An 18618-nucleotide genomic window follows, 5' to 3' on the forward strand; every position below is an offset into this window, starting at 1 on the left:
TTGACCTGGTATAATACACCATTAACCTTCCAGTTTCTTTTTTGGAATTGCCCATCCCATACCTCATCCATCCCAGATCCTGGTGTGCAGCCTGAGGAGTCAGGGATGTCTATCTGATGAGCATGTTATGTGGTATTAAAAACTTGGCCATTCCGGTGGCCTAAAATGTACCCCCCCCCCCCGCCCTCACTGTCGGCCATCCAAAACAACTGTGTCAAATCAGCCATGTCCAACAGCTGTGCAAAATGTGTTGCTTCAGTCAAATCTGATTGCCCAAAGCATGGCAACACAGGCTAGGCAAGTGAGGCTTCATCTGTGAGTTGTTCCTAGAATATGGAAAAAACCTGGCTTTAAGAGCGCCAAACATTTCTGTCCAAGCCAACAGGCTTTCTGATATGTTGTGATTTTGAGGATTCATGATGGCTTACCTCACACCTCTGATTTCTCTGCCTTGAACTTGCTTTTTCACGCTAACTTATCAGCCAGTCTTGATTGCTACTGGCCCCACTCTCTTTACTTAACATTGAGTCATTCCCGACAGAGCCATTTGTCCTAGAACCCAGAGCTCTTACGCCGGCAACTGCGGTGAAGAGCTAAGGCCAGATGGTAGGTGTTTTTCGTCTTCTACAGCAATGGTTCTCAGTGAAGGGGAGGTGGGTGATTTTACCCTTTAGGAGACATTTCACAATGTCCGAAGACATTTTTGGTTGTCACAACTGGGGGTGAGTGGGTGGATGCTACTGGTATCTGGTGGGTGGAAACTAGGGATGTTGCTAAACGTCCCCAACTGCACAGGACAGCCCCCCCCCCAAACAAAGAGTTACCTAGCTCCAAATGTCAATTGTGCCGAGGTTGAGAAACCTCAATTTAGAGGCATTCCATTGTATTTTTAAATTCTATATAAACCAGCAGGACCTCCCATCTTTAGGTTGGAAACCTGACAGGTATATGAACTTTCTCACATATTTATTTGAATTCATCATGAAAATAATTAATATCCTAAAATGATGAATAAAAGCAAATTCTCCAGGGAAGGAGAAAGTATACGAGTAGAAATAGAAGTTTTGATGAAAATGCAAAAGATGTATTAAGAAGCCAAAGAAGAATGAAATACATAAGCTTTTATGAATGGACAACCAAGTGTATGAAAGAAAGAAAATGTAATGGAAGTTTTAGCTAGAAATGTCAGAATTAGTATAAGGAGGCGTTGCAGCAATAATCTGTTCATATATTGGTGACATACATGGTCACCAGTACTGGCCACAATTCATCTTGGCAGTATTTGACATATTAATGGGGATCTGGGCACTGCCACAAGGCAGCCATGCTGTGGAAAAGAATGAACAAACATGACAAGCAAAAAATAGGAAGGTTTAAAAGTGTTGAAAATATGTATGATTATACATGTACTAAAAAAATTGATATGGTCTTGGGACGCCTGGGTGGCTCAGTCGGTTAAGCATCTGCCTTCAGCTCAGGTCATGATCCTGGGGTCCTGGGATCGAGTCCCGCATCGGGCTCCCTGCTCTGCGGGGAGCCTGCTTCTCCCTCTGCCTCTGCCTCTCTCTCTCTCATGAATAAATAAATAAAATCTTTAAAAAAAATTGATATGGTCTTAACTATTTTCGGAACAGCTTACACAGCAGGAGAACAGCACTGAGGTCTTTGGGCAGTCCTTAAATCAGGATTTGCAACGTGAAACATTTTAGGTCATCATTAAGTCCCATCATGAAAAACTAAACCTTAAAAAAAATGTTTTTCTGGTATTTGCTCTAAATTGAATACATTTGGATTAATAAACTTCCTCTACCATAAGGGAGCCACATTTTGATCCACTAGTCATATGTACTTTTTCTCTTTGCTTAGCAAAAATGCCATTAAAGGATAAAAGTACTTTAATAAAACAAACACTAGCTTGAGAAATACTATGTTGAGGGATACGTACCATTCCCGCTCGCAAGGCCTGAGCAATCGTTATTCACCAGCAGCGTGGTGGAGTGCGTGGAGTTACTGTTTGACTGTAAGGAATTTGAAGAGCTGGACACTCCTTGGTTTACAGTCTGCTTCTTTAAACCATTAGTAGCAGTTTTACTCCAGTCTACAGCAGAATAAGCATTTCAGAAAAACAGGGCGGAATGTTTGAAGCTCAAATGCAAGAGACAGATCACAGGGGAACTCGTTCTAGCAACTGATCTCACTTCCAGATCCCACTTCCACTTCTTACAAAGAAGTCACACATTTCACAAGTTGGTGTGATAAAATGTATTTTCACTTAAGACTATATACCTTTATCCTTTAAACGACCACTTGGTTAAAAGTAACCTATATGCTCTTGGGACTAAAGGCTACGCTCATTTGATTGTGTCTAAAGATAGCCACTGAATTAGGCAGTACTCCAGAACCAAGGATTGTCTTAACAAGAACACAAGATGGGGCGCCTGGGTGGCTCAGTCGGTTAAGCATCTGCCTTCGGCTCAGGTCATGATCTCAGGGTCCTGGGATCGAGCCCCACATTGAGCCCCATATCGGACTCCTGGCTGGCTCAGCGGCGAGTCTGCTTCTCCCTCTCCCTCTCCCCCTGCTTGTGTGCTCTCTCTCTCTCTCAAATGAATAAATAAAATCTTAATAACAACAAAAAAACAAGAACACAAGACACCTGTGTTGTGGTGACAGGTGGCTCTTAAATGACTTAAAATGACTGAACTATATGTACTGCTATTTTCTGAGTGCAGATCTGGTGCACACAGGTCCCTGCCATACCGCAAAGGTGGTATTCGTGGGTGATATTCATGTAAAAGGAATTTGTTTTTAAACAGTACTTCAGTTTTCTTATTTTCTTGAAAAGGAGCCATTTGCTCTGCAAAGCAGCAGGGCACGCCTGAAAAGAACTTCAAAATAACCAAAGGTATGCTAAAGCTTATATACAACGTCTGGGCCACTAACAAATTAAGCAATGGACAACCAGGACCTGTGGAAAAAAGGTTGAGCCAAGGCTTTTTTTTAATAAGAAAATAATATGCTTTATTAAAGAATTATAGAATTTTTAAATGTTTTTAAGTCCAGTAAGTTTAGTGTACTATTAGTTTCAGGTGTGCACTATAGTGACCCAGCACTTCCACACGTGCTGAGTGCTCATCACGACACGTGCCCTCTGGAGTCCCCATCACCTGTTTCACCCCTCCCCCCAGCCCCCAGGTTGAGCCAAGGCTTAACAAGTTATGAAGGTAAATACGAAAAATTACTTCAGACAAATGGAAAACCTGGGCTCAAAAGGAAAAATTGCACTCTTGTTTCATTTAAGAAGCAATGAGCCCGTTAATCCTATTGTTCACGAAGTTCCCAGATAATGAGCAATTATTTTTTAATTCACTAGGGTTTTTCTCCCTAATGTCCACAATTGAGATCCGTTCACTGATTTCCAGATCTGACAGCCCTTCGGCATTGACTGCTTTAGATCTTAACTTATGTCTTTTCCCCAAGATTTAAGAGGAGAAAAAGGTCAATCTTTACCAGAATTTTCAGCCAGCCGTAACTTTCCACAACAAAGATACCGCCTCCATTGCTTTCTGACGTTCTCTTTTGCTACACAGTAAAAGATGAATATGAAAAATCCTATGGAGGAAAAAAAAAAACCTGTAACATAATTCCAAACTGAGACCTGAATGTCATGAACTTCCTTTGCCCAAAAGATAAAATCTTTGGCAGCTATAGGCAATGTGAAATTTTACAAATGGGGGGGAAAAAAGTCCAAAGTCCTAAGAAAGTCTGCTATTGAAAGGCACCCTGAAGGGACTCTCTTTGTAAGATAAAAAATACTTATGAGAGGAATGATAACTCCCTATTTCCAAAATTAAACTGTCTCTCCTCTCACATCCCATCCTTGGCGTTCCCTATCTTTGGAAGTATAAGCCATCCACTCTACTCAGGATGCCAGCTCAGACCTTGGCTCCTACTTCCCCACCCTTCCATATTTATGATGCATCTTCATGTTCAGTCAAGTGCCACATCCTCCTCCTCGGTCTCAAATCCCTGGCTCCTCCTCTCCAGCCCATGGCAGAGTCCCTTGCCTGGGCTCTTCCCTCTTCCTCCCAAGCCTGGTGCCCCACAGTGATGTCCTTGTCTGCCCTCCAGTCTCCCTCTACTCTGTTCAAGGAAATTCTCCACTGTTGTCCTGGCCACAAAGAAAGCAACACTATAGACCTGAAGAGGGACTCGGGTTCTGCCTCCCACCCACCTTCTTCCTGGTCCTGCAGGCACGGGGCTCCATGCTGCTACCACGCCTCAAGGCTTTTGCCAATAAATATTTGCTGAACGAATGGGCGACTTCTGAATTCTCCCTCTCCTGAAATCCCAGTCGGTCTTTAAAATCTTCCTTTTTAAATATCAGGTTTGCTTCTAGTACAGTACACATGCCCATCCTAAAACCTGCCATCTTGACTACTGCACACCTTTGTTTATCTGCTACCCTTGGGCAATTCCCCTTGGTTGCACAAGAGGAGAAACAGCATGTATGAGAGAGATCAAAATGGACCTAAGCCCAACTCAGAACCTACACACAGCTTTCCTTTAACCAACCACAAAGCCAGTGAATTAGGCATTAGTTCCCTTTTGTAAATGGAACGATGCATTCCTTTCATCTATTCATATTCTAATGAGAAGACATTCTGGGGGAAATGAAGACAGAGGCAGGTTCAGTTTCCACATTAAATATATGAGGATAGGTACCCTGCTTTCATGTTTGTGATTAGTGTGATGTGGGCATATTTTTTGCTCTTTTAGCATGCCTTTAAGGCAAATAAAACTTTTCTATTTAATACTATGTGGTGTAACACCTGGATATACCAATTCAGGAACTGGTACATTGTAAGTTAAAATTAACAGGGGCACCTGGGTGGCTCAGTTGACTCTTGATTTTGGCTCAGGTCTTGGTCTCAGGATCCTGTGATTGAACCCCCCCCATCGGGCTCCACTTCTCTCCTCCTTTCCTCTCTCTCTCAAGTAATAAAGAAATAAATCTCTAAAGACATAAAATCTTTTTAAAAAATCTAACAAACTATGTAACTAACAAGTATATTAACTGGCTTCCTCCAAATAAGAACGGATAGCTAAATTAGGCATTTGAATTCAATCTCACGTTGGGATTTCTTTGAAAACCAGCAAAATAATCTACTGCCTGACAGAACTACGGGAGGACGCTATGGGAGCTAAAAGCAACAGGAAGGAAAAGATGAAAACAGGCAGATGAGAATGAATTAAAAGGCATCCCACAGCCGATTTGGAATAACAGGAAACCAAGGGACAAGAATTATCATTATTGTTACGTAAACCTATTAGCCTGCTTAGCATTTAATGCTAAAGTACTTCCATTAAAAATTAATTACAGCTGACAGGTCTTTTATAACGCTGATCTGAGTTAGTAGTTTGCTTTTCTGAACACCACAACTTGATGGGTTGGGAAATGTGTGCAGCTGGGCTTCAGGAACAAATGGAAAGCCGTGAAGAGCTCACACAGAGCCTGCCCCTTTCCCGCCGGGGTGGCCCAGCACAGCAACTTCTCAGGAAGAGCCGCAGGGCCGGGCTGTGGCCACTTGGCTCTGTCTATTGACTTCCCATTTCTCATTGCCTTCACTCAAACAGACCTAGAAGGTGGGCGTGGCCAGACGTCACCCGGACATATATGATCACGTGCACTTTGCTGTTTGCATGTTCTACCTCCATAAAAAGATTAAAAACAAAGGACAAGGAACCAAGTGAAGGAAGAGTGATTCCCATAAGCGAGTTCCTGGCAGGTTGGCAGGTTCCCCTCAATATGTTCTCTCTGAGGAGACAATATGGAGGAGGAAAAAAGTACCCGTTTCTTCCAAGGATCTCCAAGCCCCCTTTTTCAAAGATGAATCTGTTTTTCAACAAGTAAGTCTTCAGCTACGAAATAAGCCACTTCACGGATACTTTTTAGAGATTTTTAGTTCGACTGGGATCATTCATGCATAATTAGTGCTACAGAGCTTACCTTGTAAGGTGTTAAAGATTGCGAAGAGATACATGAAAGTGACGTTAACTGGTCCCCAGGCAAAGAAGGCAAAGCCCCAAGTAATGCCCAGTAAAAACGTAAGGCCGGCGACGCTCCTGAGGTCTTGAATACTGGTTTTCCGCTGGGCTCCCAGTTGTTTCTTCTTTTTAATTCGACAGAGCTGAACCAGGACCACAATGAACATGCTGACGTTCAGCAAAAATATCAAACAGAAATATCCCACAACTGTAATATAGAATACAGCATTGCTGTTGATCCAGCAACTGGAATTTGGGGGGAAAGACAATGGGAAACATATTACAGTGCTGAAATATGGTTCACAATGATACAATGAATCTAAATCATTTTACCGAAACATCCAAGAGGAAAAAAAAAAAAGATAAAACCAGCTGTTCGCTAACAACCACTTAAAGCTCGAAGGAAAAAAAAACCCTAAGAGTTTATTTTAGGACACTTGGTGATTAGAAGTATTTACAAACTATTCTTTGAAAACATTCCTGATTTTACCCCCTTTAAATCTTAGTCACTCTATCCATGAGTCTTTACTAATATAATGTAGCTGGTATTTCATTTTTATCAGAGGCTTAGAAAAGTATTTTCAAAAAACTTCCAATTCGTTTTTTTAATACTTAAATAGTAGCATGGCATTTCCAACTAGCTTATCTCATCACATACATAACTGTGAAGACTGCCGTAAATGTGACTGGATTTTATTAGGATGAGCGTCAGAGTCGATTACATACTCCACTTCCTTGGAGAATTCAGTTTTCCAGTTCACTTAACATTCCCTCAGGGACTTTGTACTCACAAGTCATCAGGTGAGCCATTGGGGAATTTCCCGTAGGACCCAAGGCCGTAGTTATTCGGGGATATAGCCAGGATGATGGTCACGACCACAGCTGGTAGCCCTGGAAGATGGGAAACATCAGTCACACGGAGTTCTAATAACCAAGGTGGTAAGAAGAAAGACTAGAGATCACGTTCTAGTTTCTTCTGGTAGCAGACTGCTGAGTTGTTCACCAAACCCTGTTTCTCTTTCTCCTTGGCACATGGCTGGACCTCTCCCAGCCTGCTTTGCAGCTGTGTGTGGCCACATAACTAGGTCTTGATCAGTGGGATATGGACAGAAGTGATTTGCTCTACCTCTACGCTTGTCCCATAAAAACTTCCTATATGAGATCCTCCACTCTTTCTTTTCCCAAATTCAGGGCAATTTTGGAAGCCCTGTCTTGAGGCAGAGCTTCCCACAGCTTGGATCCTGAATAACCACAAGACCACAGACCTCTCCAGTCCTGCTAACTGGACTGTGTGTGAGAAATTATCTTCTCCTGAGATTTTTTTTTTTGTCAACTACAGCAGCTAGAGTTACCCTTAACTTATACACATCTGGAATGTAATTTTGAGGCTCAGGTGGCAGGCAAAGTGAAGGACTCCAAAATGTAAAGCAAATAATCAGCATAATAGGGTTATCAGCAACTCCTGGCCAATCTTTCATTATGAACCCCAAATCCTCCACTGACGAGCTGGAACCCATCAATGGATTGAGGAGCAGACCTGGTTGATCTGGGGGCTGCTGACTGCCACTATACTGGCCCTTTCAAGGGCCTACTGGCCCTTCCACTAAGAAGCAGCACAATGAGAAGGCTCTTCCCAGCTTAAGATGGTGTTTGGCTGGGAAGGAGTCCCTCTCACTCCCCATCCCGTCACCCCTCACCCCATTCCATGCGGACAGCTCACACTCTGTGCACAAAGATCAGCCTGACACCCAGTCTCAAGTCTCTGGTAAATAAAAAACAATTCCAGCGCCTGGGTGGCTCAGTCGTTAAGTGTCTGCCTTCGGCTCAGGTCATGATCCCAGGGTCCTGGGATCGAGTCCCGCGTCGGGCTCCCTGCTCGGCGGGAAGCCTGCTTCTCCCTCTCCCACTCCCCCTGCTTGTGTTCCCTCTCTCGCTATCTCTCTCTCTGTCAAATAAGTAAATAAAATCTTTAATAAATAAATAAATAAATAAAACAATTCCTCCTCACAGGCTGGGGTGCCTGGTACAATCTAACATAATATTTCATTTAATTCTTTTCTATTTGTACCTTACAGAGACACTAACATATGATAACTTCCTAAGTGAAACACTTTTCTAAAAATAAAACACTGGGGTTGTGGAGCCTGTCCAGGACAGAGAATGTGACCTTTTGGTATTCCACAAAGAGAGAATCCATGCTCGGTGTCAGAAGCAGTGATTTATTTTTCTAGGAAGAAGTGACTCATCTCTCTGGAAAGGTGTTCTGTTATTCTTGACAGGGATATAATGACAGGTGGGGTGACAAGTGTGGTAAAGGGTCTGCAGTACTGTTGTGTAGGGAATATCTGAAGGAATATTTAGCCTGAAAAAGAGCAGAGGGAGGGATGGTGGCTGTAATTCAAAGGAAAGATACGCACGAGAAATCGGAAAACCAGGCTGCGCTGTTCTCAAATTGTGTGAATTGGGTAAATCATGTCGTCGCTTCGAGCTGGTTTCTGTACCGGGTGTCAGCAATAACTGCCTGTTCCAACCTCACCAGCTTAGCTTTCGTGGGGTTCCTTGTGTGAAAATACATGGAAGAACAGGGCATTTTTCATAATGTTATATATTACTTGCAGATTATCTGAAGGGCTCTTTGGCAGAGAGGTGTCAGCTTATTGTTTTGCCTTAGAAAGCAAAAACGAGACCACTGGGTAAGTGCCACCAGAGAGCCAAGTGAACTTAATGGGAAATCAGAGCTGTAGGGCTTTAGAAAATGGTATTGGCTGCCTTGTAAGGTATTAAAAAGAAGACAACAGACCTAAAATTGAGTCACTTATGGTAAGCCCCAGGTGATGAAACTGAGACTTGACTTAATTACAATTTCAGCTCCCCCAGAAATGGAATCTTAAACCAGTCAATCAGGAATCACATTATTAGCACTAGTTACGTAATCTGCCTGATAGACACCTCTGTCATCCCCTAAAGGAGCGTAACCTTGCAATAACGAACTCCCTTTTTTGCCTAGAATAACTTGCTTATTCCTGTTCCCTTCTGCCTATCAACGTCTTTCGTTTTGTACAGCTCCTTTCTATCTGCTAGATTGGATGCTGCCGATTCATGAATCCCTGAATAGAGCCGATAAGATCTTTAAAATGTAGTCCGTTGAATTTTGTTTTTTTTAACAAAGATAATGAGCTCCCTAATAATAGAAGTGTTCAAGCAGAGGTTAGATTACCTTTAGTCAAAGACAAGTCCAGTCAGGTTGATGAGGCTCCTACATTTGGTGGAGAGCTGAATGCCCGAATCTTCAAGATATGCGCGGTGTCTAAGACTTTGGGACCCACCACCAACAGGTGGCATGATCTGAAAACTGTGTCAGTGTGGCTGTGAAGTTACATCAGGTCTCACCTGGTATGTTCATCTCACTCTGCCCTTTTGAGCACAGTGTCGTACATGTGTGTCATATCTGGGAGATCTACAACAGAGTGAGGCTAGCTAGGAGGTCAGGGACAGAAAGCTTGACCTCATTATCACGAAGCTCACTTCTTCAATTTTTTGAGCACCTTCTGTGTGCCAGCCCTAACTCTAGTTACTGGAGATACAGACAGTATTCATAGCCCTAACCTCAAAGAGTTTTATGTCCATAACCAATATACAGGTATTCTAGAAAGAGACTGGACAAGGTTGAGGCGCCTGGGTGGCCAGGCAGAGAAGCGTCCAACTGTTGGTTTCGGCTCAGGTCATGATCTCAGGGTTATGAGATCAAGCCCCACGTCGGGTTCTGCATTCAGCAGGGAGTCTGCTTAAGATTCTCCCTCTCCCTCTGCCCGCCCCTCTAAAACAAATAAATCTTAAAAAAAAGAGAGAGAGAGAGACTGGAAAAGGTTGCCCTTTGGGCAGGCAGTGCAGTTAAGGACAACATAGCTGTTTTAGAAACCTGCCAAGTATGACCTGCTTTATCATCGTCTCTACCTGATGAAAAACCAAAATAGAGGAGTAAAAGCTTTGGAGAAAGCCCAGGCCACGTGCAAGCAAAATTATACATACCCCAACCAACAACGCAGAATTTAAGGATGTATTTCCGGATATAAGTATTAAACACTTTCACAAGGGCCAGGTACATATGGAATGCTTCCAGGCCCATCCATGTGAATGAGACCAAGAGAAAATAATGCAGAAATACAGCCACCGAGATGCAGAGGCCTCGCATGTCATACAGAGCTATCCATGAGTCCAGGAGAAATACCAGGTTCAGCAGGAGCAGAGCTGCACACAGCTGGATGAGGATTTTGGAAGGATAATCCCTCCGAATCTTTCTAAAAGGAAAGGACAAGAAAACGCTTATGTGAACATATCTATGAAATTTATGTGTATTCTTTGGCAAATGTCTATACGCATCAATTTCTTCTGTGTGTGTGTGTGCCAGGGGTAGGGGTGGGGGCAGGCATTGAAAATCAACGACCATAACAACAACAAAGGAAAAATCAAAACAGAATATCGTCTGTCATAACAATATGGAAAATCGGTATTTGCATCTCTGTGGAATCTTTTACATGCTGACAGCTGACCCGACCTTTTAAATAATTTGTAGTGGAATCTACTGAGCACCCACCTTCCTTTCTCCCAAGCGACTTCGAGAAGCATTGCTGTTGCTTCTCATACGATAGGCTCCTACATTCAGATCTTCAAAACCTAGCCAGATCCCCCATGATGTTATTAGTTAAAATGAGATCATGGAAAGAAGAGTTTAAACTACAGCTAAATGAAACAGGCAGAGGAAATTAGAGCTAACTGATGACATGTGCATGTGTGTGTGTGAAATCAGACCTGGTGAAATCATTCTGAGTAATGGCTGGCCTGATGGTAATTTAGTCTCATTAATCATATTTCCAAAGGTCCACTAGAAGATTTGTAGTTACAGCTGGACCCTAAGTTTGGCACTGCAAGTAAATTTGTGCATTTCCTGAGCAGTGTCCAAAATCTAAATCCCAGAACTTACATACTGTTTAATTTAGTTAGTGCAATAAAAGTGCCTATTTTCTTTTTTTTCCCAACAGAATTTGTTGGAATTCGCCCCCCCACCCCAAAGTGACCAAAGGAACACTTCAAGTAAGCCAAGAAGGAGATGCTATTATTTGGAATGTCATTCTTGCATGACTTACAAAGTTGCACTCATGAATTATCTATCTTTTTCAGTGAGGCTTTACACCTTTTATTCTTCTTCATCCCCATACCTGCTACTGTTTTTAATCTTTCGTGTTTGCTCAGTGTAACTTAGAAACTTAATAAATTGAACATAGCTCTTATGCCGTACGTGAAGCTATGGTCTATATCAGAGTATAAGCTCTTGAGTTTCAAGGTCTGCATCCATCTTCCATTTCACGCTTAATGGCGGCGAGGTAGCAGGCACCATTTTAGGGTAAAAAGATGATTAAGACACAACCCCTGCCCTCAGTAAGTGTGCAAACTAGTAGAAGGAAGTGAGTATTTTAACCAAAAAGTCCCACAAATTTTTGCATATAGGTGGCACCATTAGATGTTATACAGGATAAGGTAGGCCAACGAGCACACGTGATACATTTTGGCAGTGGAGGGGAGTACTGCGTCCTGTAATCCAAGTTTCCAGTGTGGATACTCACTCAAAGGCTAAGTAGGTTACCAGAGTAACTGACAGAAAAATTGATGAAAGCCCACAACCAATGTATGTGATAAACGTCAGAGCCATCATCTGAGAAGGTGGCAAGGATGTTCGAGATAGGTCCTGGAAAATAAAATACTGCTTTCAAGACCAAATATTTTAAAGAAATAAAAGAGCTATGGTTTACATTTATTGAGTGTTCTAAGCGCCTATCCATAGTTCATTCAACAAACCTACAAGGTAGACACAATTATTATCATCAAGTAAAAATAATGAAACCGAGGCCCAGAGAGGTTAAATAATTTGCCCAAGGTCACACAAGTATGAAATGGAGGAGCTGAGACCCAAATTCTGGTCTGGCTGCCTCCAAAGCCCGTGTACGTGATCAGTACAGATGGTTTCATTCTGCTTCCGGTCTTTAACAGAGCAGCCATCCGATGACCACCCTCCTCTGCCACCTGTTGGTATTGGGAAGAGTATCTGTCCCATCAGCAAGGCCGTGGCATTACGATACACTGGAAAAGCACTGGGCTAGGAGCCTAAAGACCTGAATTTGGCTTCAGGCCCTTATACTTCTTAGTTCTAGGACTGTGGACAATGGCCTAACAAATGAGTCTTAATTCTAAGTTCTTAAAATGACAGTAACAACACCCCATTCCACCTATCTTGTAGGACTGTTGGAGAAATTAAACATAATAACTTATGACAGAGCATTTTATGAAAACTTTAAAGTGCGGGGCGCCTGGGTGGCTCAGTTGGTTGGGCAACTGCCTTCGGCTCAGGTCATGATCCTGGAGTCCTGGGATGGAGTCCTGGGATCGAGTCCCGCATCGGCTCCCTGCTCAGCAGGGGTCTGCTTCTCCCTCTGCCCCTCCCCCACCTCCTACTCATTCTGTTTCTCTCTCTCAAATAAATAAAATCTTAAAAAAAAAGAGAGAAGATTTTAAAGGGCAATGCAAACTGGACAATTTTTCTTACCCATTTTAATCTGAATTCCCTAGGCCCTGCTATTTAAAAGAGGGAAACTTACATATAAAAATAGACTGGGGGGGGGAACTTCCATGTTCAAGTATTCCAAGTGCATTTGCTCTTTGGAAGAGTAATTTCATTGGTCTATAACTTTGCCACAATATCCTACCTGCTGATCAAAGTCATCTATCATATTAGACATCATGGTGTGACGCCCAGCTACCCCTCAGACCCAGAATCTAAAACCATGTAGCGTGGGGTTATTACCAGTAGGACGCCAAAGCTCGTAAGGTGGCTGCACGTACAGATGGTTTCATTCTGCTTCCTGTCTTTAACAGAGCAGCCATCCGATGACCAGCCTCCTCTGCCACCTGTTGGTATTGGGAAAAGTATCTGTCCCATCAGCAAGGCCGTGGTCTCAATGATTGCCACTTCCTCCCCTGTCCCCGCCCCCGCCCACTCAAGACTGAAAAAGGTACGACTGGAACCTACCATTTCTGCCCAAGTCCCAAAATACACATCTCGCGATTAAGTCATCCTGCAGTGGAAAGGTAAGTGGCAAATAATCAATTTACGGAACTGAAAAAACTAAAAAGCAATTGAAAAAAAATATATGAAATTTTTTATCTCAGAATCTCATTCTTGATATTTGGAGAATTCTTATTTTATTCTAGTCCCTAGAAGCAAGTGAGTCTCATGTAGGTCAGCACTTCTTAGACTTAGCAGTTGTGCATAGGAATGACCTTGAGGCCTTGCTAAAACACACATTCTGATTCCAGGGGTCAGTGTGGGGCCTCAAAGTGGGCATTTCTCGCAAGATCCCAGGTGACGCTGAAGGTACAGGTCTGCAGACCAGACTTTGAGTAGTATGGTCATAGATAATGCTCAACCTGAACCGAAATGAGAGATGTTTTCTCTTTGGGGGTGAGAATCAGACCTGTAGCCACAGATCTAGATGCACTAAAACCGGGCAATTGATAGTAGCTGGCTTTTGCGCTGCACCTTCTTGGAAATGAAGTGGTCAGTGCTTAGGCATGCTAAAACCCAACAGAGTGACCCTATGATCCTAGCCTCACACACTGCCTTAACCGAGTTTGAGGTTCTGCTGGATCTCCTTCTTTCAGGTCAAGTCCGACAGACGTGGTTTGCGCAAGCGTATCTGGTCCATGAAGAGACCAGACAGGCCTCTCGCACCTGGCTCGGCTTGATGTGCTTTAAGGTAACTGTCACGTTTCTTGTCAAGTTCTTGACGGTCAGATTTGCCACACTGGACGATATGACGTAGCTGATCAGAGAGAGGTTCTCCAGGGCAGGGTCCTAGCACACCAAAAAATCAACAAGATGGATTTTAGAGCTGAACGGGACCCTAAAGAACAGTAAGTCCACACTGGTGATTTTATAATCTAGGGGAGAAATTGAGGGTCAGGGATTGAAGTGACCTTCCCAAGGACGATTAGAAACAGAGCCTGCTCCACTATACCTAAGCACTCTAACTACTGACTGAAATTTCACAGACTGACACAACATGGCCCTCAGGAACTGCAAAGGGAATAGCTCATGAAGCCGCTTAAACTGTTGTGTTCTTGAGCAAGTTAACCTCTCTGCACCTCCTTGCCCTCATCTGTAAATTTGGGATCATAGTTGAATAGTTCCTCCCTCACAAGGTTGTTGAGAGGATTAAAGTTAACATTTCTAAGTGCTTAGTAGCATGCTCAGCAATTGGTAAATTCTATATATAAATGTCAGTTATGGTAATTTATCATTACCAGTATCCCTAGTTCCTGTTTAAAAATAAACTGGAGGGGCACCTGGGTGCAGGTGGTTAAACATCTGACTGTTGGTTTCTGGTCAGGTCATGATCTCAGAGTCGTGAGATCGAGCCCTGAGTCGGACTCTGTGCTCAGCGGGGAGTCTGCTTAGTTTCTCTCTCCCTTCCCCTCTGCCCCTCCCCACTGCGTGTGCTCTCTCTCTCTCTCCCTCTCAAATAAATAAATAAATCTTTAAAATAAATGAATAAGGGCGCCTGGGTGGCTCAGTCGTTAAGCGTCTGCCTTCGGCTCAGGTCATGATCCTGGGGTCCTGGGATCGAGTCCCACATTGGGCTCCCTGCTCGGCAGGAAGCCTGCCTCTCCCTCTCCCACTCCCCCTGCTTGTGTTCCTGCTCTAGCTATCTCTCTCTCTGTCAAATAAATAAATAAAATCTTTAAAAAAATAAAAAAATAAAAAATAAATTTTAAAAAAAAGAATAAAAACAAACTGCAAAAAAAATAATAAATAAATAAACCAAAATAAACTGCAGCTTTCATGGGAGAATTAAAAGAAACGAAACTGCCTCACTCCAAAACAAAACCTAAACCCAAAGCAGTTAGCATTAACCTTACCTGAAACAGGGCAGGTGTTTCAAAGAAGTTGAACTGAACCCTGGAAGCGAGCTCCACATCATTAGCTGGTAAATTACTCATCAGTGATGAAGGCAGAGTAATAACACCAATACTGGTCTCAGGAGCCTGCGTTTCCAGAGAAACCTGAAAATCAAGTAAAATATAATAAAAAATGCCTGGGGTTAGTATAATGAAGAGATGGAAAACACAAGAACTAATTAAGATGGAGGATCCTGTAAAGGCATTTATTTCTGGTAACTTCTGTCAAATCGGTTGTTCTTGTTTCTCTGATCGCTATGAAATTGGAGAGGATGTGTAATAGATAGACAAGGCCTCAGAGCAGGAAAGGGAACATTTTAAAGATACACAGGAACCATCAGAAAGTGTAGGATGCTGTATGTCAATTACAGCTCAACAAAACTGGGAGCAGGGAGTGCAGAAAGGGTAACTGCAGACATACCAACTCGGCCACCTGTTAGGGCAAAGTCTTCATAAAACCACACGCACTAAACTTGTAAAGGGAAGAGTATACAAATTAAATTAAAAGGCAAGACTTGGTCTGACGTGGGTATTTCCAGCCCCTAATCCCTCTAATAGGTGGATAGAAAACACTGGAAGTGCAGTCAAAACACTTGTTTAAAGTACTGAAATAACTTGATAAGTAGCTGATGTCCCTGCTCTCTTGCAACTGCCTAGAACCCTCCACGGGACACTTCTCCCCACCTGAGTCCCCCACTTCCCCACAAAACTTCCATTTAGCTGCTAGAGGGTTAACACTGGGCATGAGGATCACTCAGATCCTGCTCCAGCCAAGACCAAAGTCCTGTTTCTGATTGTGTGGTGCCTCACTGTTCTAGATGTTAAATATTTTTAGTATCACCCCTGATTAGAAGCAGTAATTGCCTCCATCATGAAGTCCATGGAGACTACAGTCATAGATAAGAAAAGGTTTTTTCCACAATAGATTAGGATGTACCTGAAGATGTGCAGGGTCTTGGGCAGCAAAGGTAGTTGTGTCGAAATTACTAGCATTCACTCTGATCACGGCCAGAGCCAAAGAAGGGGAGGTTAGAGTTATGGTCTTAGTTGAAAAATTCAGCTGTAAGCCAATGTCATCCACTATTTTTAGCAATCTGTAACGACAAGTGGTAGTTCAAATTCAGCACTCCCGCTTTGTCTTCCCCATTCGAAGCAGAATATGCAGTAGCAATTTAACAAGTCATTATGAACCTCTTATGTGGGAGAAAAATACTTGGCTGTAATTAATCCCGATAAGAAGTCTCATTCTCTTAGAGGGTCCCCTCTCCTGACCACATTAGTTTGCTAAGTCATACCTTTGGGCCAGAGGAGCCAGCAAGGCAGGTGGGGAATGAAGGAGTTTGCTGACATGGTTTATCATTTCTCCCGCGAGGTTAGGCTCCAAACTGCCCAAGGACAGAGTCTTTTCCATCTGGGACACTTGGTCCTCAAGATCAGAATCACTGATGCTGCTGGTATAAACAACTTCTGTAACAGAGAGCCAAATCATTTTATGAACACATAATGGAAAAATCACTAATAAAGAAACACACATAGACTCTATGACCTGGCGAACCTACTCCTAGGTATTTGCCCCAGGGAAATAAAAACATGTCTCGAAACTTGTTCATGAATGTTTATAGAGGCTTTTCATTATACCCCAAACTGGAAACAACCCAAATGTCTATCAACTGAAGAATGGATAAACAAACTGATCCCTCTGTGCAATAGATTATTATTCAGTAATTAAAAGGTAGGAGCCACTGATAATTGCAACAACATGGATGGATCTCCAATTCTCCAATATATTATGTTAACTGAAAGAAGCCAGACTCAAAAGGCTGCATACTGGGGCGCCTGGGTGGCTCAGTTGGTTAAGTGACTGCCTTCGGCTCAGGTCATGATCCTGGAGTCCCGGGATCGAGTCCCGCATCGGGCTCCCTGCTCGGCGGGGAGTCTGCTTCTCCCTCTGACCCTCCCCCCTCTCATGTGCTCTCTCATTCTCTCTCTCAAATAAATAAATAAAATCTTAAAAAAAAAAAAAGGCTGCATACTGTATGATTCTCTTCATATGACATTTTAGAAAAATCAAAAGTATAGGAAAACAAAACAGATCAATCAGTGGTGGCCAGGGGCTGGGGGTAGTGGATAGGAACGGACTACAAAGGAACACGAAGGAAATTTGGGGGTGGTGAAAATGTTATATATTGTGATGGTGGTTATGTGGCTATGGGTGTTTAATCCAACCTCATGGAACTATAAAAATTTCATCTATCCACAGATCTGGATGAATTTTAACGTATGTAAATTATACTTCAAGAAACCCAACTGGGGTGTCTGGCTGGCACAGTCTAAAAGAGCACGTGACTCTTGATCTCAGGGTCATGAGTTGAAACCCCACATTTGGTGTAGAGATTATGTAAAAATAAAATCTTAACAAAAATAAAAGAAACTTGGGTGCCTGGGTGGCTCAGTTGGTTGAGCAACTGCCTTCGGCTCAGGTCATGATCCCAGAGTTCTGGGATCGAGTCCCACATCGGGCTCCCGGCTCAGCAGGGAGCCTGCTTCTCCCTCTGACCCTATCCCCTCTCATGCTGTTTCTCTCTCTCTCTCTCTCTCTCTCTCTCTCAAATAAATAAATAAATAAAATCTTTAAAAAAATAAAAAATAAAAAAAAAAATAAAAGAAACCTAACTGAAAAAAAAAAGTAAAAGCACATCAGTGTAGTTAGTGTATATTTGTATAAGTATAAATATACTTGTATCTAATTTATATCGTGTGTACAGGACTTTACATGGGTAACAAGAAATTCTTTTTGTGAAAAAGAGAATATTATGAAATTAATAGCTAGATGGCCAGCTGTAAACTGGTTTTCAATAGTGTTTTTAATTGGAAAACAATGATACAAACCTGTCTAGCAATGAAAAAGTCTCTTAATTCCACCACTAAACATCCTATTTTTTATTTTGCATATTCCCTTCTAATCTCCATCCATGTTGGTGTCACATACTGTTATAAACACAGTGTACAAACTATTTATTGTTGTGTTATTTTCTTTTCACTCAAGACTTGAAAGATGCCCCTGAGTTTCATCTAGCTGTTCTTAATGCAGGGCTGCAAACAGTCATCATGCTGAGGTGGCTTAGTGTATTTCATTACTCTTCTGTTGTGGAACTGTTAGGTTGTATCTACTTTTTCACTACCAGGTAATACTCTGACACAGCTTTTATATGTATGTCGTTTTGCTCCTGTTGTCTCATTGGCTGAAACTGGAGTCCCAGAAATGGAAGCACAGACGCAGGGGGATATGTTGCTAGCCTTTCTGGGGAGCCTGTGAGGTTGATTCTAATGGTCAATGGGGATAGCTCTGCAAAGGTGGGTGTTTTAGGCCCAGGCTAACTAACTTCAATTTTACTTTATTCTTCATCAGCCATTGAACCTTCTCGAAACTAAGACCCCAATGGTTTTATAATGTGGTCTAAAATGTCCATATATATAAAAAAAATGAGAGAGCAGTGCAAATTCAAAGAAATATCAAGTCATGGGGCTCCTGGGTGGCTCAGTAGGTTAAATGTCTGCCTT

General features: G+C 42.6%; 1 protein-coding gene across 13 annotated transcripts in view; it reads right to left on the minus strand.

Annotated features, from left to right (window-relative positions):
* ADGRG2 (adhesion G protein-coupled receptor G2) overlaps positions 1-18618 on the minus strand; it is a 131094-nt gene that overhangs the window by 3504 nt on the left and 108972 nt on the right. For all 13 annotated transcript variants that reach the window (XM_064573847.1, XM_064573845.1, XM_064573843.1 and 10 more), the window contains 12 exons: positions 16353-16524; positions 15995-16151; positions 15019-15162; positions 13832-13954; positions 13130-13175; positions 12905-13008; positions 11670-11791; positions 10078-10346; positions 6840-6939; positions 6011-6294; positions 3511-3612; positions 1946-2098 (listed from right to left, as the gene is read on the minus strand). In XM_064573847.1, the coding sequence (XP_064429917.1) occupies positions 1946-2098; positions 3511-3612; positions 6011-6294; positions 6840-6939; positions 10078-10346; positions 11670-11791; positions 12905-13008; positions 13130-13175; positions 13832-13954; positions 15019-15162; positions 15995-16151; positions 16353-16524 (1776 nt within the window). The remainder of the gene's footprint in view (positions 1-1945; positions 2099-3510; positions 3613-6010; positions 6295-6839; positions 6940-10077; positions 10347-11669; positions 11792-12904; positions 13009-13129; positions 13176-13831; positions 13955-15018; positions 15163-15994; positions 16152-16352; positions 16525-18618) is intronic.

This window comes from Mirounga angustirostris, unplaced genomic scaffold, assembly GCF_029215605.1.
Source record: "Mirounga angustirostris isolate CCGP_5_RB_7025 unplaced genomic scaffold, mMirAng1.0.hap1 SCAF_11, whole genome shotgun sequence".
NCBI lineage: Eukaryota > Metazoa > Chordata > Mammalia > Carnivora > Phocidae > Mirounga > Mirounga angustirostris.